The sequence below is a fragment of the Canis lupus genome, chromosome 8 (assembly GCF_011100685.1).
Source record: "Canis lupus familiaris isolate Mischka breed German Shepherd chromosome 8, alternate assembly UU_Cfam_GSD_1.0, whole genome shotgun sequence".
NCBI classification, from domain to species: Eukaryota; Metazoa; Chordata; class Mammalia; order Carnivora; family Canidae; genus Canis; species Canis lupus.
The window spans coordinates 31,054,270-31,079,925 of record NC_049229.1 but is presented as its reverse complement, the minus strand read 5'-3'; the positions used below and the strand labels follow the sequence as shown (position 1 = coordinate 31,079,925).

At 37.4% G+C, this 25,656-nt stretch overlaps 1 protein-coding gene across 1 annotated transcript in view; it reads left to right on the top strand.

Annotated features, from left to right (window-relative positions):
• GCH1 (GTP cyclohydrolase 1) overlaps positions 1-25,656 on the top strand; it is a 50,630-nt gene that overhangs the window by 6,188 nt on the left and 18,786 nt on the right. The window contains exon 2 of the mRNA XM_038544768.1: positions 24,277-24,386. Coding sequence (XP_038400696.1) covers positions 24,277-24,386 — 110 coding nt within the window. The remainder of the gene's footprint in view (positions 1-24,276; positions 24,387-25,656) is intronic.

Below are 25,656 nucleotides of genomic sequence, written 5' to 3'. Positions count from 1 at the left end.
TACTTACACTATGCCTCATCTTACTTTAGCAATTACTCATTTTCCAAATAAGTCATATTCTGAAGTATTTGGATTTTGGGCTTCTACATGTCTTTTTGAAGAGGGAACACAAGTCAACCTATACCTATACCAGTGCTCAATGCTATCATTCTTAAGACTGATTGGAAACTTTACAGTTTTATTTAACAAATTTATTGAGTGCCAGGCTCTGCACTGAATGTTGGGAACACAGGATGAGTAAAACCAGATATGGTTTCTGCCCTTATGGAATTTAGTCTTTTGGATAAAGACAGATAATCATCAGAATCACATGAGTGAGTGTGTGATTACAGTTTGAGAAAGGTAAGGATAAAAAGGACACAGCTCAATGAGAGCACTTAGCAAAGGAATTTATCTGTGCTGGGAGATAGGAGCGTGGTGGATGCCTGAGCTGACATCTGAATAGCAACAGACATTACTGATGACTTACTAGGTGCTGAACAGTAATCTATGCTCTTTACATATATTGCCTCCATTGCCTCACAATAGCCCTAGTTGGTGTTATTCCCATTTTATAGATAAGAAAACTGAGGCACAGAGAGGACCTGCCTAGGATCATATCTTGAAAATAGCAATGTTGGGAGGATGATAGAGCATGAGAGACATTCTGTTTGATTTTAATCATAATACTGTACTGATTTATTTAAATTCCCTCTTTTTTTCTTTTTTGTATTTTCTCTGCTGTTTTCTTTGTTCAGCTCTTGAAACTCTTCTATGACTGGGTATTCTCCCACTGACTCATTTGCCGTATATACCTATAATTTGAGTCCAGTATTAGGTTGAGTCAGGCTGCAATAATAAAACTTGCCACGAGAGGGCAACTATTTAATCTTTGATGAATCTTAGATTATGAATCCTGGATTATATGAACCATTCCTAATTCCAGTTTATATAAATGAATATATTCCCTATGGTTCTACATTCTCTGTTGAGTCTATGGCAATTAGAGTTTGGGATAATTTGGGTTGTGTTAATCAAAGATTGTCTAAACTGAGGTAAATTTGTTATACTCAAGGTTGAGAGGACATTTACTCACTGGAATTTTGTCCGATTATAAGCCTCAATTGCACTTCTTTAGGCCCTTTTAGAAAAGAGGGACTGTTTGTACTTGTTCTTGAATCCCTAGCAAACTTCCCAGCACTTGTTTGAATTAATTTCATAAAGACAAAGACTGACCCCTTCTTAACTCTTATCTTCTACCACAACGTCCTGTGCATAGGTGCTTAATAAATGCTACTTGTTTTATACACTAAAGAAAAATTCAGAGGACTTGTCTTTATGAAAAAAACCATAAGTTATTCCAGCTGGATCTCCTGAATACTTTTAGGTCAGAGGTCATCCTTTAGACATGTTTGTAGTGTCAAAGAGTCCTGCACCTGCAGAAACTCACCTGTTTGGTGAGATAGCTCCTATAGTCAGTCAACATATTATTTCAAGGTATCAGTTGAAGTGACTGGCCTGTTTCCCTGGCACATAAAAAATTATCATGGGGGATCCCTGGGTGGCGCAGCGGTTTGGCGCCTGCCTTTGGCCCAGGGCGTGATCCTGGAGACCCGGGATCGAATCCCACATCGGGCATCCCGGTGCATGGAGCCTGCTTATCCCTCTGCCTATGTCTCTGCCTCTCTCTCTCTCTATCATAAATAAGTGAAAATTGAAAAAAAAGACTAAAAAAAAAAAAAAAAAAATTATCATGGGAAGAATCCCTAGATTCAGTTTTTAAACTATCATAGAAGTGTTCACATGTACAGAGAATTAGAATAGTATGATAAGCTGCTATGTGCCTATTAACTACCTTCAACTGTTAACATAAACATAGGTCTCTCTTGTTTCATTCCCTTCGCCTCACGTTCCCTCACTGAATTATTTTAAAGCTATCCCAGATATTCGTTTCATTGATAAATACTTCACTATATCTAAAATATGAAGACCTAAAAATATTATGCTTGAAATTAATAATTCCTTACTTCCAAATATCTAATCAGTATTTACATTTCTCTGGTTTTCCTACAGGTGTCTCTTTGCAAATTGGTTTCTTTGAATAAGGATTCAAACAAGATTCATACATTATATTTGATTAATATCCTTTCTATGAATGGTTTCTATTCATTTGTTACAGTTTGCTATTCCTTTTTATCCCCTAATAATTTGTTGAGGAAACAGGGTCATTTTTCCTATAGAATTTCCCACATTCTAGGTTTTGCTTGTTAATTTCTCTTGATTTATGTTAAAATGTTCCCTTAGATTTAGAGGTGTGCCTACCTGTTCCCACCCAGAAAATAACTCTTAGATTTAGCAAGAATAATTCATAGGTGGTGACATGTGCTTCTGTCAGGAAGCAGCTAAATATCTAGCTGTCTATATTTTTGTGACATTAAAATTGATTAGCTTTAGGTGTTATCAGCCCAATTTATCCATTACAAAGTTCCTCACCAGTCTTTTACCTACTGCTTTTAATAGCCATTGGTGATTGCCTAGATCTAGTAATTATAAGTTGCAAAGTAATAATGTTTGGTTCCTTACTTCCTTTTTTAAAAAGATTTTATTTATTTATTCATGAGAGACACAGAGAGAGAGGCAGGGACAGAGGCAGAGGGAGAAGCAGGCTGAAGGCAGGGAGCCTGATGCGGGACTCAATCCTAGATCCCAGGATCATGCCCTGAGCCAAAGGCAGATGCTCAACTGCTGAGCCACCCAGGTGTCCCAATTCCTTTTGATTTTATTTACTGGTGGTCTATTCAGAAGGTGTAGAATAATGCCTTAGGCTATCTTTCCAACTATTTGGTAAGTTTTAAATTATTTAAAATAAAGCTTAAAAATACAGGAGTGTTAATTTCTTTAATTCTGCAGTGGAGATCTATCTTACTGTGACTTAATCTAGAAGCCATAAAAGAACATAATTTACATTAAAGACTGAATTTTCATATGTGAAATACCAACAGAAATGAAGTCAAATGACAAAATGGGAGGAAATATTTACAACTCCTATAAGAGATGACAGTTTAATCATACTAATGTAAAAAGAGATGCTAGAAATTAATGTGAAAGGCCAAAAACACAATTGAAAAATTGGGAAGACCTGTAAGCAGACAGTTTACGGGGCAGGAGATACAAATGACTTTTAAACACTTGGAAAGATGTTTGGCTTCACCCTTAATAAGAGAAATGCACATAGACCACCTAAAATACTTTTTTACCTTGTTAGATTGGCCAGAAATTTGATATTACATTATGTTATTGAAGTGATAGGGAAACAAATATTATGCTGAAAGAGTATCCTTATGAGGGATAATTTAGCACACCTCTCTTATACAAAGTTATATATGCTACTTGAAAATCCTGCCTCTGGGAATTTCTCTTAGATAGATACTTGGACACACGAAATATATATGCTCAAGGTTAGTCACTGTAGCCTTGAATGTGGAAGTAACCTCAATGTCTAGGCCCTTAGAATAGCTAAATTACTCAGAGGAGTTATATTTTGTAGGAAAAATGGGGTAGAGGGGACAATAAAATGTTTATGTTGGTATTAAGAGTTACAGTGCTTACATGTTAATCAGGAATATGAACTGGGCAGATAGCAGATAAATGTAGAGGCAAGACTTTTTACTGTTTTCAGTTTTTAATTTTTGAGGTATGTGCATGTATTCTCAAATAAATAAATTTAAAATATTGTGGCAAAGTTGTTTCAAATTTAGGAGTAAAAGAAATACAACTTTTCCTAAGGGCTAGCTAATAAGAAAAATCTGGTAACTGAAAAAACATTTACCCTGAAATTAGAGAAAAATAGTTAGATATATATATTTGTGAGCTTGATTTTCATTGTGATTTTTTTAAAGGTTTTATTTATTTATTCATGAGAGATACAGAGACAGAGGCAGAGACATAGGCAAAGGGAGAAGCAGGCTCCCTGTGGGGAGCCCATCATGGGACTCAATCCCAGGACCCCAGGATTACGACCTGAGCCAAAGGCAGACACTCAACCACTGAGTCACCCAGGCATCCCCATTGTGATCTTTACTGCATGTAGAAAGAGTCTACATTTGAATGTGACCTTCTCTTTTAACAATCTGTATAATTACTGGCATGTCTCTAAACTTAATTGTCATTTTTTCCCTTTTTGTGATGGGTGGTGTGGTAATACCTGCTTTGCTTGGGCTCTTCTAAGAATTAAGATGATATATAAAAAGCATATGATACTTAATCTGTTCCTTCTTTATGGTGAGGAGGAACTGTGAGATTGGATTCATTGAGAAGTGTTTTAAGACTATGGAATACTTTGGAGTCCTAAGGCACCAGGTAAAAAGTCCAGTTACTCTGAGACTGTCATGCTGTGAGGAAGCTCTGCCACATGGAAAGGACACATGTGGATGTTCTGGCTGATGGCTCCACCTAAGGCCCCACACAACAGCTAGCATTGAACAATAGACATGTGAGGAGATTCCCCCAGCTGACTAGCTAACTCTACGGACACCTCAAGTATTGAGGCGTAGAAGCCAGTTGACTTCTCTGTGCCCTACCTGGATTCCTGACCCACAGAATCCGGGGACATAACAAAGTAGTTGTATACCACTAAATTCTGGGGTATCTTGTTATGGACTTAAAACAACTGGAACAAATTTTTAGATGAGGGTGGTTAGATTTGCATTTGTACAGAGGAAAAGGGAGTGACTTAAATAGGCCAAGGGAGGGCAGCCCCCCTGGTGGCCCAGCGGTTTAGTGCAGCCTTCAGCCCAGGGCGTGATCCTGGAGACCCAGGATTGAGTCCCATGTCGGGCTCCCTGCATGGAGCCTGCTTCTTCCTCTTCCTGTGTCTCTGCCTCTCTCTCTGTGTGTCTCTCATGAATAAATAAAATCTTTAAAAAAATAGGCCAAGGGATGGCATAATGGTTTAAGGCCAGAGATTTTAAATTTGTGAATTAACAATATAAAGCTGACAGTTGAAGCTGGGAAAGTGCCAGAGCTCCTCAAAGGAGTGAGAGAAGGAGATGAGTGGCCTAAAACTTTAGAAGATATCTGCATTTAGATAGTGAGAAGAGTGAGAAAAAAGCCAGCAGAGACAGTCCTAAAAGGAAGTATGAGAGGCAGGAGATCCAAGAGTGTGAGTGTTGGCAGAAGGAAGAAGTCAAACTAATTATTTGCAAATGACGGGATACTCTGTGGAAAACCCAAAAGACTCCACCAAAAAATTGCTAGAACTAATACATGAATTCAGCAAAGTTGCAGGATATAAAGTCAGTGTGCAGAAATATGTTGCATTTCTATACACCAATAACAAAGCAGAAAAAGAAAGCAAGGAATTGATCCCATTTGCAATTGTACTAAAAAGAATAACATACCTAAGAATAAACCTAATTAAAAAGGTAAAAGATCTATATTCTGAAAGCTATAAAACATGAAAGAAAATGAAGAAGACACTAAGAAATGGAATAGCATTCCATGCTCATGGAATGGAAGAATGAACATTGTTTAAGTGTCTATACTACCCAAAGCAATCTACACATTTAATGCAATCCCTATCAAAAATACTACTGGCATTTTTCACAGAGCTTGAACAAACAACCCTAGAATTTGTATGGATGAATTAAAGACCCCAAATAGCCAAAACAATTCTGAAAAAGAAAAACAAAACTGGAGGCATCATGATTCCATATTTCAAGTTATATTACAAAACTGTAGTTATCACAACAGTATGGTACTGGCCCAGAAATGGACACATAGCTCAATAGAATAGATTACTCAGAAATGGACCCATATCTATATGGTTAACTAATCTTTGACAAAGCAGGAAAGAATATCCAATGGAAAAAAGACAGTCTCTTCAACAAATGCTGTTGGGAAAACTATAGCAGCATGCAGAAGAATGAAACTGAACCACTTTCTTACACCATACACAGAAATAAATTCAAAACTGATGAAAGACCTAAATCTGAGACAGGAAACCATTAAAGTCCTAGAGAAGAACACAGGCAGAAACCTCTTGGACCTAAGCTGTAGCAACTTCTTACTAGACACGTCACTGGAGGCAAGGGAAATCAAAGCAAAAATGAACTATTTGGGCTTCATCAAGATAAAAACCTTCTGCACAGCAAAGGAAACAACAAAACTAAAAGGCTACAGAATGGGAGAAGATATTTGCAAATGACATATCTAATAAAGGGTTAGTGTCTAAAATCTATAAAGAATTTATCAAACTGAACACCGAAAAAACAACCCAGTTAAGAAATGGGCAGAAGACATGAATAGACTTTTCCAAAGAAGACATCCGGATGGCTAACAAACACATGAAAAAATGCTCAACATCTCTCATCATCAGGAAATATAAATCAAAGCCACAATGAGATACTACCTGTCAGAATGGCTAAAAATAACAATACAAGAAACAACATGTTGGTGAGGATGCTGAGAAAGGGGAACCCTTTTGCACTGTTTGTGAGAATGCAAACTAGTACAGCTATTTTGGAGAATAGTTTGGAAGTCCCTCAAAAAAAATAGAACTACTCTACAATCCAGCAATTGTACTACTAGGTATTTACCTAAAGGGTGCAAAAATACAGATTCAAAGGGGTTCATGCACCCCAATGTTTATAGCAGCATTATCAACAATAGCCAAACTATGGAGAGAGCCCAAATGTCCATTGACTGAAGAATGGATAAGGAAGATGTGTATTTATATACACAATGGAATAATACTTAGCCATCAAAAAAGAAACCTTGCCATTTACAATGATGTGGATGGAACTGGAGTGTATTATGCTAGTGAAACAAGTCAGAGAAAGACAGATATCACATGATCTCACTCATGTGGAATTTAGGGAAAAAAACATGAATATGTGGAAAGTGGGAAAAGAAAAAAAAGGAGAAAGGGAAACAAGTCACAAGAGACCCTTAATGATAGAAAACAAACTGAGGGTTAATGGAAGGAGGTGGGGAGGATGGGTTAGATGGGTATTTGGTATTAAAGAGGGCATTTGTTGTGATGAGCATTGGATGTTGTATGTAAGTGATGGATCACTGAATTCTCCTCCAGAAACCAGTATTGCACTGTATGTTAACTAAAATTTAAATTAAAAAGATAATAAGGATACTTTCTAAAAAGAGACAGACATACAGACAAGGAACAAAAGGAAGAAGTCATGAGGCTTGTAGACTAACTACATGAGCCAGATTGCCTAACTTCAAATCTTGTTACTTATCAATAGTGCCTCAATTGCCTCATCTGTAAAATGGGCTTGTAATAGTACTTATCCATCTAATAGGGTTATTGTGAGGATGGAATGAGTATGCACAAACTACTAAGAGAAATGCCTGCCATCTAGGAAATTCTATAGATATTTTGTACATTAGCCATGAGTACTGAGATTTGATTTGAAGGAGATATTAGTTTCAGAAGCCATATTCTAGGACTTTAGGGAGTAATTTGATAAATTACAGAAAGCAAGAAAATTTTTGAGGTTTCTTTTCCTGACTGGCAGGAGCAAGTGAGTTTCCCCTTGGAAAGGCATCGAGATACTGGGTGCTGGATGTAGGTAAATGAAAGCCTTAGGTGTCAGAGAAGAGCATGGGATTCAAAACTCTGGGAAGATGGGCCAGGTTGTGTATGTATGATTTCATATGATATTCCTGTCAACTTAGAGATCATACCCATTCTAAAGAGGTGGAAACTGAAGAGACTCAGGTTAAGTCACTTGCCAGAGGTCACAAAGCAGAAACCAGGTGTTTGTGACTACAACACTCATGTTCTAATTGACATCATGCCCTCTCAGTTTTTAAGTGCCTATGTTACAATTTCATATGATGATCCATTTAATATGTGAGGATCATAATATGTAGGAATTCTGCTTTTCTTCCTGAACTCTAGCAAAGAGAAAGCCAAGTAGATTTAGTAATGAGGCATTTTTTTACTATCCCGACTGAAAGATACTTCATGAAGTTTTTGATCTGGGGAGTTCATAAATAATTGCAAAAATTTTAGCTAAATTGCAGTCAATTCTAAGGTGGATTAATAACAGACTTTTCCCCATTTAATCCTTTGTGTGATATCTGAAGATCAAAATTTTATAAATTTTGTTTAAAACACATTTTAATTGTGTTGTGGTCATTTTATATTTTATAAATGTCTTTTAATGGTTCTATTTGGAAACTTTCCTGTTTTATTTATTTTTTATTTTTAAAAGATTTTATTTATTTATTCATGAGAGACAGAGAGAGAGAGACAGAGAGAGAGAGAGAGAGACAGGCAGAGGGAGAAGCAGGCTTCATGCAGGGAGCCTGACGTGGGACTCAATCTGGGGTCTCCAGGATCACGCCCTGATCTGAAGGTGGCGTTAAACCGCTGAGCCACCTGGGCTGCCCTCCTATTTTAAATACTAGTTTTTAGGGCTGTACCTTTTATTAAATGCAGTTATAAATGCTTAATATTTTAAAGTAATTTTATCTATAATTGCAATGGTATATAAGTTTCAGAGATGCAAACTTTAACTCCTTTTTGAACAATTAGGCAAATATAATACAACATAATTATGTTCCATCTGTTAATCTATCAAAATTGTGTTCCCTACTGTATACTTGTTACTGTGTCAAAATGGATACCCTTGCATGTTGTATATATTTTTTTGAGTTGATTCTTTTAAAAAAATATTTGACAGAGAGAGCACAAGTAGGGAGAACTGTAGAGGGGGAGGGAGAAGCAGGCTCTCCACTGAGCAGGGAGCCCGATGCAGGGCTCAATCCCAAGACCCCAGGATCATGACCTGAGCTGAAGGCAGAAACTTAGACAGCTGAGCCACCCTAGGTACCCCGAGTTGTTTGATTCTTATTGTAAAATATACATAACATTAAACTTACCACTTTAACAATTTTTAAGTGTATAGTTCAGTGGCATTGAGTTCATTCACATTGTTGTGCAACCATCACCACTATTCATCTCTTGAACTTTCTCATTCTCTCAAACTGAAACTCTGCTTATTAACCAGTTTACTCCCTATTGACCTTCCCTCCCAGCCCTTGGTAACCACTACTTTCTTTATGCATTTAGCTATTCTAGGTATCTCATATGAGTGGAATCATAGCATATTTGTCTTTTGTGTCTGGCTTATTTCACTTAGCATAATGTCTTTAAGTTTCATCCATGTTAAGAACATTTTAAAGTTAGAAAAGATCCATTTGGTCCTTGTTTTAAACCAGTAATTCATTCTGTAGAATGTTGAATGTTCTTAAATTTATAAATGTTGCAGCGCCTGGGTGATGCAGTTGGTTAAGTGTCTGACTCTTGGTTTCGGCTCAGGTCTTGATCTCAGGGTCATGAGCTCAAGCCCCGTGTCAGGCTTTATGCTCAGGGCAGTGTCTTAAGACTACCGCTTACTCTCTTTCTCTCTCTCTTTCAGATAAATAAATAAATCTTAAAAATTACAAGTGTCATATTTTTATTTCCTTATTTTAGGAAATCCTTAGAATTGAAGATATATTAAAAGTCCGTATTTTTATATATCCAGTATCAGCTCTATGAATGACCCTGTACTGTTAAAGGGAAAGCAAAAATGATTGGTCTGGTATTGGCCTTGAAGGAACCTGTGGTCTGTCCTAGCAGGGACCAGACACTAAGTTCCTGTGGAGAGGAGCATATGGAGTTTTGTGTGGTCAGAAGGAAGGCAGATGCTTCTGGTAGAGAGACTTGATAACTATGGAGGAGGTAGCTTTTGAGCTGAACCTAGAAGGAAATTCATTTTGAGGATTTAAAAAATATTTTTTAAATTTTCTATTTTTAAAAATAATCTCTACATACAACTCAGAGCTTGAACTCTCAACCCTGAGATCAAGAGACATGCTTCATTGACTTAGCCAGCCAGGCATCCCAAGTTTTTTTTTTTTTTTTTGTCACTTCAATAGAAAGTGTCCATGTGAGTTTAGAGAAGACTATGGTCTAAATGTTCTGGATTAAAAAGAATACAGTAATATTCATAGTTGTTGGTACCATAGAGTTAAAATTAAATGAAACTTTCAAAGCAATTTGTCATTTTTTAAAGGTTAGCATGGAAGGCATTAGGGTTGGCTCCTTTCCCTGATGTTTTAAAAGTCCAATTTGGCCAGACGGTCCTTCTTGAACTTTACCTGAATGTATGTTGCTAGATGATGTATTTGGTCTAGTTGGTCATATTTATAATCTGGTTGTTCATTTTATCTGTGATTCTTCCTTCTGATTAATCTCCTTGGTTACCTGTGCTCCAAGTCCTGACTCTAGTATCTCTAGACTCTGTCTCTCTTCTCTTCTCTTACCTGCTCTGACTCTTCATCATCATCTCTCACCAGAAATACAGTGACTTCTTAACTGGTTGTCTTGCTGCCTAGCTTGTCCCGTTCCAGTCTGTTACTGCTGTGATACTATTAAAATTGAATAGGTTTCTTCCTTCTGAAAATACTTGACTGAGTTTTTCATGATTTCCCTCACCGTGGTTGTGATATTTTGTTGTATTGCATTCTTTTCCCTGCATTTTCTTTTCCTTCTGTTCCATCACTGTCCCCTCATGAGGGGCAGTGGAGTATTTTCATTTTAGTGCACAGTCTATCTTGAAAAACCACTCTACCTCATTCTCTCTTCTTCCTGAGGCTCATTTTTCTGAAATATTTGGTCATTATTGTATCTCTTCGCTTCTTCTAATTTTTTTCACTACCCTTTTTTGAAAAAGATTTTATTTATTTATTCATGACAGAGAGAGAGAGAGAGAGAGAAAGGCAGAGGGAGAAGCAGGCTCCATGCAGGGAGCCCAACGTGGGACTTGATCCCAGGTCTCCAGGATCACTCCCTGGGCTGAAGGTGGCGCTAAACCGCTGAGCCCCCCGGGCTGCCCCTTTACTACATTTTTTTGATTTTGGTTGCTAATCATGAGAATCCCCACCCACTACCCATTTATCAACAGCTATTGCTTCTCTAGAGTTCTGTGAACAAGAAACCAGTTTTATTTTTTTTTTTATTTTTTATTGGTGTTCAATTTACTAACATACAGAATAACCCCCAGTGCCCGTCACCCATTCACTCCCACCCCCCGCCCTCCTCCCCTTCTACCACCCCTAGTTCGTTTCCCAGAGTTAGCAGTCTTTACGTTCTGTCTCCCTAAGAAACCAGTTTTAGATGAGGAAGTTGGCTGTCCTGACTTCTGCATTGAATTTTTTTGAGTCCAGTTGGTTCAAATACTGTTTCAGTGAAGAGCTTTGCCAAGAACATACAGCTCTTGCTATGAGGTATATTTTATGTACACAGATGAGTGTTTATTTTTATAAGTAGGAATCAGAACCCATTTCAACAGAGACCACTGACAAATGTCCAAACAAGGAAACTCTCACTAAGGTAGCTTAAAATGCAATTATATCTATTGTATGGTAAGCTGTTCATGAGCAGCAATGAAGGTGTTAGGTGCTGGAATTCAACTGAGAGTGAGGACTCTGCCAAAGTGCTAACTGATTACCCCTTCAAAATATGTTAATTTCTGCTAAGAAATTAACAGAGGTTAATGCACACGCAATCATAGAGGTGTGCCACTGATCACCATCATACATAATTTCGGTGTGTCAACAATCTCATCCTGCTAAAATGGGAAGAAAAACTAGTCTGGATTAGTCACAGCATCCCTACTATTTTATGACCCTAGACAAGTCCTTTTCAAGGCTTTCTGGATCTGGTCTACAGGAGGGGCAGTTGGGCTAGGAGTGGGACTGTCACACCTAGGTTTCTGGCACATTTGTCAGATTTGTTTCATCACTCTGGTAACTTTCAGCAGCTGACAGGTGAGGTCTATCAAGGACCTCAGGCTTCTTTTATTACTAGTGGTGCTGTTTTCCTTTGAAACAACGACACAGATAGTTTCTATGGTAACACATGTCTCTTTTTTTCCTTCTGATGCAGATTTTTGAAAAGGTTCTTCATCTATATGCTCTTTAGAGCCTATGGTCTTCTTTTCTTTTTAAGATTTTATTTATTTATTCATGAGAGAGACACACACACACAGAGAGAGAGAGAGAGAGAGAGAGAGGCAGAGACACAGGCAGAGGAAGAAGCAGGCTCCATGCAGGGAGCCTGATGTGGAACTTGATTCCAGGACTCTGGGATCACGCCCTGAGCCAAAGGCAGGTGCTCAATCACTGAGCCACCCAGGCTTCCCAGCCTGTGGTCTTCTAACCTATAGCTCCTTTGATTAGACAAAGCCTTAATTTAAAGACTTTTTCCTCAGGACTATTGTAGACACTTGTAGAAAAATAAACAGTAGCTAGTCATATTAGAACTTGAGGTTTAGTCTGTTAATAAGATTTCCTATAAATTAGAAGTGAAATTGTTGGATTGCTCGGTAGCATAGTAATAACAGTAATAGTAATAACATAGTAATAACAGATTTAATAACAAATCCAGTAATAATAACTGCTTCTCCCTCTGCCTGTGTCTCTGCCTCTCTCTGTGTGTCTCTCATGAATAGATAAAATCTTTTAATAAAATAAAATAAATTCTTTTAAAGATTTTATTTATTTATTTTTAGAGAGAGAATGCACTTGTGCAAGTGGGGAAAGGGCAGAGGGTGGGGGAGGGAATTTCACATAGACTCCTAGTTGAGCATGGAACCCAACACGGGGCTGGATCTCTCTACCCTGAGATCATGACCTGAGCTGAAACCAAATGTTGGATGCTTAACCGATGCCTAACCAGTGCCACCCAGGCACCCATGACATTTTATTTTACTTTTAATTTTTTTATATAAAATTTTCAAACTCAAAAATAGATAAAATTGTATATGGACAGCTAACATACTTACTACCTAGATTCAAAATTAATGTTTTGCTATATTGGCATGGTCTACTTTACTGAGAACAAATCAGAGACATGTATTTAGAGGTGAAATGTCACCCTAGAAAGCGTTTTTCTTCTTAACTACTTATACTATCCTTAGTAAAATTAACTATTAATTTCTTCCTATCATTTAATACCTAATCTACGTTCATAATAGTACAATTTATACCTAATTCTATACCTCCAGTTGTCCCAAATGTCTTTTACTCATGATTTGTTTAAACCAGGACCCCCTCAAGATCTATACATTTGCATTTGATTGTTAGGTTTTAATCTAGAAAATTTCTTGCTACCTCCACCCTCCACCCTGTGACACTGATTTATCAGTGATTGTGAATTGTCCTATAAGATACTTCACCTTTGGGATTTGTGATTGTTTTCTTCTTGTTTTCATTTAACTTGTTTCTCTACCTCTTGTATTCCTGGAACTGGAAGTTAGGTTCTAAGGAGTTGATTAAATTCAGGGAAAACATTTTTACCAAGAATACTGTTTTCTTTATACTGTATCACATCAGGAGACATAAAATATTTGGATCTAGAAGATTTAAAGACTGTAGTTTGTTTGAAAAGTGTTTCTTTACTGGTTTCCTAGAATAAACTTCTATAGAGATGTTCCTTTTTTTTTTTAAGCCATTTTATTAGTTTGAAGGTTTAATGGGATTCTCCTTTCCCCTGAAACTGTTCCAGTTTCATTTCAAAAAGGTCAAAGTAGCATTAAATTACTGAATTTTCCCTCATATAAACCAAATAAATAGTTGGTAAAACAGTCTTTTGCAAACAGTGTGCACCAGTTCTGGTAGCCTCTGGGGATCAGGCCACTCTTTATGTCTGCTCTCTTGGGCTGGTAGATGGCTTCTTTCCTCCAACCTCCAACCTCAACTACTTTTATTTTAAAACATCAAATTTGTTCTCTTTGTTTCCTTTGCTGTCATTGCCTTTAAGCTTGTCACCTCATGGCTATGAACTCCAACAACTCCTGATTCTGGTTTGTTGCCTCTGGGCTTTCTCTCTTGAGCCCATTGCTCTGCCAGGTTCAGATTTGTGATGGCTAGTAATTAGGCTCTCCTGTGGATGTCAGAAGATAAGGATCAAAATCCAGCTCTCATACTAATGGGTGTGTTCTTTTTTAGCAGGCACTTAATGTTTTCAAATAGAACATCAGTTTGCTCATCTGTAAATTGGGGATAATAACTGTCGCAGAGTAGAGAAGGGCTTGGAAGAAGTTGTGAGCAAAATGTAAAATTTAATTAGAAAAATGCTCTAAAATAGAAGGGCATTTGGTTTCTGTCCAATGCATAGATCACTCAGGCAGTCCACATTACTTTTTTGTTGTTCCCTGTATTTCTGTATTTTATTTCCTATAGTATTTCTCTTCCTTATCTTGTCTAGAAAAACCCTTCCTTCCTTTCTTTCCATCCATTCTTAAAGCCTGGATCAAATCTTCCTTTCTTTCTTTTCTTTTTTTTTTTTTTTTAAGATTTTATTGTTTTTTATTTATTCGTGAGAGACCTAGAGAAAGACAGAGACATAGGCAGAGGGAGAAGCAGGCTCCCTGCAGGGAGCCTGATGCAGGACTCAATCCCAGGACCCCAGGATCAACCACTGAGACACCTAGGCACCCCTCAAATCTTCATGGTCAATATAGTCACATGTTTTTTCCCAGCCCATAAATTTTCCTTTATGTAAAACTATTGCTTCTTTAGTTTAGCTTCTAGGTACTCTCTCCATTTGGGGGGGCTGATTTAAGAAAATTAATCCTAGGGGCACCTGGATGGCTTAGTGGTTGAGTGCATGCCTTCAGCCTAGGGTGTGATCCTGAAGCCCCGGGATTGAGTCCCACATTGGGCTTCCTGCATGGAGCCTGCTTCTCTCTCTGCCTATGTCTCTGCCTCTCTCTCTGTCTCTCATGAATAAATAAAATCTTTAAATTAAAAAAAAAAAATTCTAACATAATTAACAGTGTTATATCAGTTTCAGGAGTACAATATAGTGATTCAATAATTTTATACATTACTCAGGGCTCATCACAATGAGTGTCCTCTTAGTCCCCCTCACTTATTTTTTATTTCCCCGGATCTTAAGTTTCTTGAGGTCATGATTTGATATATTTGTGTCTAGCTCAGAAACGTGTTTAGAACTTCCTATGAAAACTTTAAAACGAAAGATTTATTTATTCATAAGAGATACAGAGAGAGAGACAGAGACATAGGAAGAGGGAGGAGAAGCAGGCTCCATGCAGAAAGCTCCATGCCAGAACTTGATCCCTGGATCCTGTGGTCATGCCCTGAGGCAAAGGCTGACACTCAACCACTGAGCCACCCAGACCTACCATCCTATGAAAACGATCATGCTACCCTTGAAACTGATTTCTGCTGAGTTGACTGTAGGACCCAACTGGTTAAATAGCTGATATTTTTCTAGGATGTGGGTACAGTTTTCTTTTTTTCTTTTTTTTTCGGGGGGGAGGTACAGTTTTCTTATGTGTGGTCTCCTTTCCTTTCCTTTTCACTGAACCTCTTGGGTCTTCTGTCCCTGCTCTGGAAAGTTGGCTCCAGCTTCTTTGCCTTATCTCCTCCTCCTGTTACCCACCCCACCCGCCAATTTCAGTCTCTGTTCCAAGCCTCCTTTCCTAGATGTTACAGTGTTCTGCAGGAATTGTCACCCTCTGGCTTCATGACTATAGTGAAAGCTTATGGTGGGGAATTACATCGCCTACTGTTCAGTCTTGCTAAACAGCAAATTAGGGCCAGAAGTGTGTCCATTTTTAACCTTCAACTTCTCTTGCCCCTCAAAACCCTATGCTCCCAGCCCATCTGGTCATCAGAATTGCTTGAGTTTTTAAAAGATATAATCTCGGGTTCACCCCCACAGCTAGTGAATCAGACTTTCTCAGGGTGACTTGAGAAGCTGTATTTTCCAAAGCTCCCTATGATTGGCCATATATGGGAGCCACTATTCTAAAACATGATCCCTTCTCCCTTAATCATTTGTCACTAATGATGGTGGCTTGCACACCCTGCTGGTACTTATTTGTCAGATAGGATTACAGATGGTTCCATAACATCTGTCTGTATGATATCTCATGGCATAAGTGAATGTAGGATGATAAGCGATGAGCCTATTAAAGGCTTCTGAAGCAAATGGATAGTTTATCAGATTGGTGTGTTCTTTATTTAGAACGGCTGTGAACCAGACCTTGTTACCACCATCTGTTTTGTAAATTCCATTTACAGTTTAACAGCTGGATTGTGAAAGATATACAAAATTATCCAATTAAAAAACTAAATTTGGGAAGTGTGCATCTTTTTTTAAAAAAATGACTCCTTCGGGCAGCCCCTGTGGCACAGCGGTTTAGCGCCGCCTGCAGCCCAGGGCGTGATCCTGGAGACCCTGGATCGAGTCCCGTGTCAGGCTCTCTGCATGGAGCCTGCTTCTCCCTCTGCCTGTGTCTCTGCTACTCTCTCTCTCTCTGCATCTCTATGAATGAATAAATAAATAAAATTTTTTAAAAAAATTAAAAAAAAAATAAAAAATGACTCCTTGAATACATTCTTATTTATTTCCTTAGCTAGCCTTAATTTAAGGCTCTGATTTTTGTCTCCCACAAATTTTCGGAGTAGTGAACTGAGACCAGATTGGGAGTTTTTAGGCTTGGAGGCTTGGATAATTTTGAGAGTTAATAATGTAGTATAGGATTCACAGCCTTCAGTTTTATCTATAAAAAAAAATCTGAGTAGTTTAAAACAGGTGCTTTTCCCTACCTCAGTACAGAAAGCTGCTAGTCACTGCCTTGGCACATCTCAAAAGGTGACTGACCAGTGAGGTTGGGAGGATAACTGTGTTGTAATTTGGCTTTGATCTCCATACCCCTAGAGTTGGTGCAAGTCAGGTACCTGGGAGTCCTGTTAAATTCCTTCTCTAAAACCATTCTCTTACCTGTGAGGACCCTGTAGCTCAGGTCATAGTTGGTACAAAGTTCAAATGAGAGCTCGGGTCTTTGGACTTTTAAAATTTATTTCTTCTAATTTACCAGTTTACTTTTTGAACCACTGTGTGTGTGGATTTCTAAGAGTTAAGTAATGATGTCTGGGTAGAGAAGTTGTATGCACTTCCATTTTCTCATTTCAGTATTTCAGTATCTTGTAAATAAACCATGGCAAACATTACTGTTGTAATGAGGAAGAAGTTTTGGCTAATAAAGATAGCTTCATATGTGAAAAACTATCCCTCAACAACAGACACTGTGTTCATGACAAGCCCAGCCAAGAGGATGGGAATAGCTCTCCAGGATTTTATTTGCTGAACAAAACATGCATATCAGTAATATTTTGAGGGCAGTCAGTACATTTATTTATTTCAGTAGCCTTGGCTACATTTCTTTTTACAGTTTTATTGAGATATAATTGACATGCAACATGGTGTAAGTTTAAGGTGTACAACATGTTGATTTGATACACTTACATATCGCCGTGTAATTACCACTGTAGATTAGCTAACACCCATCACATTACAAAATTACTGTTTCTTTTCTTGTGGTGAAAACATTTAAGATCTACTTTCTCAGCAAGTTTCAAGTATGTAGTACAATATTGTTCATTATATTAAAAAAGGCGCTCATTAAAGAAAACTGTTCATCAAATCCCCAGAATTTATTCATCTTTACTAGAAGTATATTTTCTTTGACCAACATCTCCCCGTATTTCCCTTTCCCATCCCTTTGTAACCAACTCTTTTTCTAAGAGTTTAGTTTTTTTTTTAGATTCTACATGTAACTGAGATCATACAGTATTTGTTTATCTCTGACTTGTTTTACTTAGCATAATGCCATCAAGATCTATCCATGTTGTCTTCTCTATATTTTATTTTTTAATTTAATTTTTCTTTAAGATTAAGTGATTTCTATACCCAATGTGGGGCTTGAACTTACAACCCCAGATCGAGAGTCTCATGCTCTACTGACTGAACCAGCCAGGTGCCCCTTGGCTATATTTTAATTGCTTACAAGCAACATGGGAATTTATCTCTGCCAGGGGTGACATGAATGAAAATTTCCAAAATAACCGAACTTTTACTTTTCTCTGCAATGCAATAGATCTTTCCTGCTGACAGACTTGCAGTTTATGAAATAAGTTCATGGAACATATCAGAACTGTGCCACAGCTAGCTCTGCTTCCTCCAGCAGATAGTATCAATGGTTGTCCAAAGTCATCTTAGTTTCCACCGTTATGTCAGTCTGTGGAATGTTTGATTCATGCTTTTTGGCTAAGTTTTACAAATGTTAGCTCTATCTTGTTAAGTGCAAGAAGCCGTGAGTGTTGGAAGTGCTAATAAGAGGTGTACCATCATGATGGAAATGAAAGCAGAGATAGTGATTTTCTTCCTTTTAATTTGTTTTAACATTGCCCTTACTTGTAGGACAAATTTTTCAAAAAAGGGGTAGAATGCAAAATGTTTTAATGTCACACTGAGGGCTGAAGAAGCCTTTATTTTTATTGCAGAGAGTGATCTAGGGAAGTTTCTGGAGGAATTTGCAGCATTGAATGAAGCAGGCTCTATCTTTCCTGTGTAATTGGCCTCTAGCATCAGACCTTCTATGCGAAAGTAACCTCAGTTTCTTGATTTTTTTTTTTAGTTTCTTGATTTTTTTTTCATGAAAAAAGAACAAAACACCAGCATGTGCATGAACAACTAAATAACATTTTTTAAAAAATATTTTTTTTTTATTCATGAGAAACACACAGAGAGAGAAGCAGGCTTCCCACAGGGAGCCCAATGTGGGACTTGATCCCAGGGCCCCAGGATCACACCCTGAGCCAAAGGCAGACATCAACCACTGAGCCATCCAGGCATCCCACATTTTTAAAAAAGATTTTATTCTTGAGACACACACACAGACACACACACACACACACACACAGGCAAAGACACAGGCAGAGGGAGAAGCAGGCCCCCTGCAAGGAGCCCAGTGTGGGACTCCATCCCAGATCCTAGGATTGCGCCTTGAGCCAAAGGCAGACGTACATCCGCTGAGCCACCCAGGCGTCCCTCACATTTTTTAAATTAATGTCTCAAATATACAAGGAAAAGTACAAAGAATTAGTTTAACCAACATTCATCCAGTTTTAACAAATCTTAGTATTTTTTATAATTGCTTTTGAAAACACAGATGAAGGTTCATAGATACTTCTTTCTGATCCTGTTACCCTTTCTCCACAGAGCTGACCACTATCCTGAATTTGACCTCTACTCTAAAGCCTATTTTTATACTTTTATTTCATGTGAATGTCCATAAACATGTAATTTTGCTTCTACTTCATTTACAGGATTATACTATAGTTATCTGCTATTGCTTCTAATACTTGCTTTTTTTCATTGGATGTTGTTTCAAGAAATAATAAATTCGGCTTAGATTCAATCACTTTCACTGCTAGGTCGTATGTTATTGTATGACTCTACCCAAATTGTGTAATTGCTCTTCTGATGCACTTTTAAATTTCCTAATGTTGCTATTATCAGTGATGCTGCAATAACAATTCTTCTGTTCCTTTGGCCATGTGAGTTTCTTTGGGGTCCTTTCTTTGAAATCTATCTTTTTTTTTTTAAGATTTTATTTATTCATGAGAGAGAGAGAGAGAGAGAGAGAGGCAGAGGGACAAGCAGGCTTCATGCAGGGAGCCTGACATGGGACTTGATTCTGGGTCTCCAGGATCAGGCCCTGGGCTGAAGGCAGCGCTAAACCACTGAGCCACCCAGGCTGCCCTGAAATCTATCTTAAGGAAATAAAATCACAGGGGTAAATAAATTAAAATGTATTAATTAGATAAAATGGAAGCTGTAGGTTTAATTCTGTGTCTGTCCATGGCATATAGGGCACTGTGTGGAAACTTAAAGCCTTAAGCTACAATGCCTGCCTCCAAAGTTGGGAGAAATTAGATACGTAACAGTGGTACCGGGAGGTGTGATGAAATAAGTGCTGTATGCTGGTAGAGGCAGTCTGATGTTGGAGGGTTTGGGTTAATGATTCAGACCTTTCTCCACTAAGTCAGAGTAAGCTTGACTTTGTTAGTCCTTTGGGTTGATTTAACTCCAGCCAAGAGCAAAGAGGCTTTTCATACCTTTTTAGCTCTCACTGACTGTGTTTTGCTCTCTTAGTTCTAAAATCAGGAGGCAGGCCTCATTCTCTTTCCTATCCCTTAGGATGGATGCACCTTCAATGTTCCCAGTCTTTTTCCATTGTCTATTAGTGCTGTTCTCCAGGAAGGTGCATGGGGTGTGAAATTCTGGCTTCCTCAGAGATCTCTTGTTTTTAGTGCTGATCACCAAACATCCTAGATGATGCTAATTATATTACTATTCATTCAAAAGCAAATTTATTTAGATGGAATTTTTCTTTTGTCTCCCAGGAGAGAGATTTTTATTCTTGCCCCCTTTTACTCTTGCAGAAGCAAGCTCATATTTCTTATATTACTGTGTTTGGGTAGGAGCATTTTGAAGGTGTGAAGATTCTGTGTAGCAGCATAGGACATGGACTACAACTTTAATACAGGGGTTCTCAAAGTATGGTTCCCAGACCAGGGGCATTAGCATCTTCCAGGAACCTGTTAGAAATGCCAATTCTCAGTCCCACCCAGACTTACTGAATCAGAAACTCTGGGACTGGGGTCCAGTGATTGGTATTTTAACAAGCCCCTACTGGGGGAGTCTAAGAAGCACCCTGCTTCAGAGGGAGCTTAAATAGGAACTTGGGTTCCTGTTATGGACCTGACGTACTGTACTTTGAGGAAGGGACTGAACACTTAAGAGATGGCTGTCCAGCAGGGTTATTTGTTGTCATTGTTTAATCATTAATGACACAAGAAAGGTATACTTTTACATTTCTCTTTGGGTGGAATTGTAATAGACAAACCTTTAACTTTTGGAGGCCCCTTCGGTTTCCTTTGTTGGTTATGACCACCAGTAGGAAATAGAATGCCATAAATCCTTGTTTCCAGGGTTACCTTCTTGCTGCTGATAACAGGCAGGAAATTAAAACAATCTGTGATAGTGTTTTGTTCTTATTAGCCACAGATGGTAGCTTTCAGATATGTTGGAGCAAAACATAAATAAATATAGCAGGGAAACTTCATTATTGAAGAAAAATGATTTGGCTAGGTCAAGTTTATAGTCTGGGTTCACTTTCATGAAATGGGATATAGGCAACATAATATTGCTCCATTACCACCAAGCATTAAAACTTGTGGGGATCACTAGTTTTTTTCTTTTTGGTTTAATTTTCAGTATGTAAAAACATTTACAGGAGTTCAAAATCGACTGTGTGACAAATTATATTTAAAGATGTTTCACTTCTATCAATATCCCTTCTTTCCTGCTTTCCTAGTCTTTTGTGGGTAATCATTTTTATTAGCTTTTTGATTTATTCGTCTAGTGTTTCTTTGTGAAGATAAGCATATATGTATATACACATATATGTATATATGTTCATATCTCCCCTCGTCCACTTTCTTTACACAAAAGGTTGCATGTTATTCTACAGTCTTTGAGATTATTTTTAAAAGTTTGCTCCATTAAGGGATACTTTAAATTCGATAAAATACACCAATTTTATGTGTGCAGTTTGAATTTTGATAAATACATGCGGTTGCACAGCCACCAGTATAGTGAAGGTATAGACTCTTAACATCACTCTCAAAAATTTCGTTCCACCTTTTTGCAGCCAATCTTGTCTCCCACCCCTCTGGTCCCTGGTAAGCCATCTGTCCTCTCTGTTTATACTTCTCTTTCCTAGAATTTCACGTATAGTTTTTTGTATGTATGTATATGACTTCTTTCATGTTGTATGATCCTTTGGAGTTTCAGCCATATTAGTACCTGGATCAGTAGTTATTCTACTTTAATGCTGAGTAGTGCTCTATGTATATATTCCGGTTGATAGACGTTGTCCTGTTTTGTTTCTTTTTATGTTTTTATTTTGAAATCATATTAGACTTACAGAATACTTACAAAGACAGGACAGAGAGTATCTATATACCCCTGCCCCAGCTTCCTTGCATGTTAACATCTCATACAGCCCATGGTACGGTTATCATTACTTAAGAAATTACTGTTGGGGGCACCTGGGTGGCTCAGTGGCTGAGCGTCTCAGGTCATGATCCCGGGGTCCTGGTATTGAGTCCTACGTTGGGCTCCCTGCAGGAGCCTGCTTCTCCCTCTGTCTATGTCTCTGCTTCGGTCTCTCTGTCTCTCATGAATAAATAAATAAAATCTTAAAAACAAAAAAATTACTATTGGTACAATACTATTAACTAAACTACAGACTTTACATCAATTTTGGTTTTTCCATTGCATTTAATTTTCAAGTTTCTTTAGTCTCCTCAAATCCATGACAATTCTTCAGTCTTTTCATGTCTTTTTAAAAGAGTGCTTATTGAGGTATTTTGGAGAATGTCTCTCAATTTGTCTAGTGATTAGACTACAGTTATACACTTTGGGGAAGGACACTGCAGAGATGATATGCCCTTCTCATCATATTATACCAGGAACTATATGATATCAATATGTCTTATTACTGGTAAAGTTAATCTAGATCACTTGGTTAAAATAGTATTTACCAGGTTTCCTCACTGCAAGGTTACAATTTTTCCTTTTTTGTAGTCTGTCTCTTAGAACCAAATTATTGCTTTTTAAATTCTGATGTGTATTTATTTGCATGGAACACATAGTTTAGCACTCTCTCAACATTACTTACAGTTATAGTAATAACAACAGCTACCACTTAGTCCATCTTCATACTTCTAAACACAAATGGGTTATCTCATTTAATCCTCAGGATAACCCCGGAAAAATATAGACATTTTTTCATGCTCATTTTACAGCTTAGAAGATTGAGGCTCACAGAGTACTTTGCTGAAGGTCCAACAGCTAGTTCATGATGCACCCAGATGCTAACTTAGCCTAACTTGAGGATCAGCTTTTAACATGAGCCATATGGTTGTTGTCAGAGTTTAGAATGGGGATGCTCTCATTCTTTGCCAGATAAAACACATGAATGCTTCTTTTAGATAATTCTCTTTTGTTCTTTAGGAAGTAATTTTGTTTGTTTTATGTTCAGGAAGTTTTCTTATGTGCCTAAAGATTTTGATAAACTATGCATACAGTAATCTTACTTTAAAATCTTGGAGAAATCCAAGATACTTTGGGGAGCACTAAGGGTCTATTTTTGGACTTCTTTCAGAAATATGACTAAAGGTTAGGGCAGAGTATTCAAAATAGAATGCTGATTTTGGAAAAGTATTTACTTCAAGAATGACACCGAGCCTTTTCTTCTCTGAATTTTATCAGCCTTTCCTACTGGGAGCATTGTGTTTGTCTGTGTGTCTAAACCCTGCATGTTCACTTTTGTTGACCACACTAATGACTTTTCCACTATACAATCAAATGTGTCTCTGAATAGCCTGACTCACGGGATGATAACAGTGGTTAAATGATGACTCAATATCTGTGAGCCTCTATTCTAGTAGCAACGGAGCCACTGAAGGTCAGGCTGTGTGGGTGGACGTTTGCACTTCTTCCCTGTGACTCACTCCGCAGCCTGCCTTTCTGAGGGGAAATAACTGTAGGTGGCTGCAAATCTCTATTCACCTCCTCCCTGTTCTGTCTCATCGTACTATGTAGATGGGTATCCCCAAATCCTTGAAATCACACAGCTTGGAGTCTTAAACATGTGCGGGCTGCCAAGATGTCCAGATAGCCATGCACTTTTTAAAAATAAAGCTTTTTTTGTTTCTAAATGTCTGCTGTATGTCTAGCCATATGTGTCAGAGCCCAGAGGTCAAAAGCCAATGTGGACAGGCATATACATAAAAATTGGAGCATCTATTTCCTTAGGGAAGAGGCAACTGTTTAAGTCTGATGCTTGCATACAGTAACTAGAAAATTTTATGAGTACACAATTATTTGGGGGATAGATAACATATCAAGTTTACAAGTGTCTAGATCTGGCCTGAGATGTCAGATATGGTTTTCTACACATCCATTATAGAGAAAGTGTTAGGTACAAGAAAATTTAAGGAAGAAAGTGAAAGCAGCTCATTTCCATCACCAGAAATAGCCATTCTTTTGTTTTGCATAATTTCTCTCTTTATCCTTCTGTCATGCAGCAGACACAGTTGTTTGTAATCCTGCATTTGTTATGTAATACCATATCATCAGGGTTTTTTCATCATTTAAAGAAGAAAGCTTTGCTAGTTTGGTAGGAAAAAAATAACGTGTTTTAATTTGCATTCCCTTATATTTTAGTTAGGATTAATGTTTTGTCTTTGTTGACTATCTCTAACCATGAAGATTGTTAGTGTTTCTACTCTGTATCTTTCTATAAAATTGTTACTAAAGCAAACCTCTGATTTCAGATGTCTTAAATGATGCTATATTTGATGAAGATCATGATGAGATGGTGATTGTGAAGGACATAGATATGTTTTCCATGTGTGAACATCATCTAGTTCCATTTGTTGGAAAGGTAAGGTTTTCCCTGTTTCCTAGTAATGTTAAAAAGCACAATAAAAGTTCTAAAATTAGGATTATTATATTTAAAATCATCACCTGCTAATTCCTAATATCCCAGATATATAGAATTACACATAAACATTTACTCTTTATCAATCTGACTAATCTAATAGCCCAAAACTAACAAAACAAAAACAAAGTAGCAGAAGGTCCTCAGGGCAAACATTTCATAGTAAATAGCATCTTAATAGGTTAAAATAATGAGATTAAAGTTTCTTTTTTTTTTTTCCTATGAAGTTGCTGCAGGCTCTGAAAACCTTTGCTCTTTATTTTGACTAAATAATGTTTGATCCCAGATACACTTTTGTATCATATGGCATGAGCAGCGATGATTGCAGAATTTATTGTGGCAGAGGTCATGGTATTAGTGGATTTAATTTATTTCCAACCTTTTCTGTATTAGGAAAAATGAGTCTAATGCAAGCTCGATAATGTTATCTAGCTTGTTTGACTTAAATGTGCCTTTGAAAACGTGTGGATTCAGGACCAGGAGTAGTCTTGTCTTTCCCCTCCCCCTCATTATAATTTTATTCTATTTTGATTTTTCATTAATAGTGTTTAAACAGAAGACTTATAAGAAATAGTATTATGAATACCTATATATCCATCACCTAAATTTAATGTGTTGACATTTGCTTCACATTTTTTTGTTAAAGTATTTTATTTTTTCACATTTTTATAAAGTGAAATAGGGAAAATGCACAAATTATAAAGGTATTCCATACTACCTCACAGATCAAGAATTAGAACATTATTTCTATCCTGCAAGCTCACCTTGTACCCCTTTTTAATCACTAACCTGTCCTTTGTCCTCAAAGGTAACCAGTACATCAATTTCAAGCACTAAGATTATTTCAGCTTGTTTTTCAATTTATAAATGGAAAGAATCTACAGCATGAAATCTTTTGTGTCTGGCTTTTTTTGTTCCACATTGTAAAAGTCATTGATGTTATTGTCTGTCACTGTAGCTTATTTTCATTGCTGTCTATTATTTCATTGTACAAACATACCAGTTTATTCTGTTCTTGGTAGATATTTACATTGTCCTCTTTCTCACTCTCTTTTTTTCCTATTACAAATGATACTGCTATCAGCATTGTTTGGTGCATATATGGATGCATTTCTATTAGGAATATACCTAGGAGTGGACTTGCAGGATCATAGGGTATATGCATGTCCAATTTAATAGATACTGATCTTTAGTTTTCCAGAGTGGTTGTACC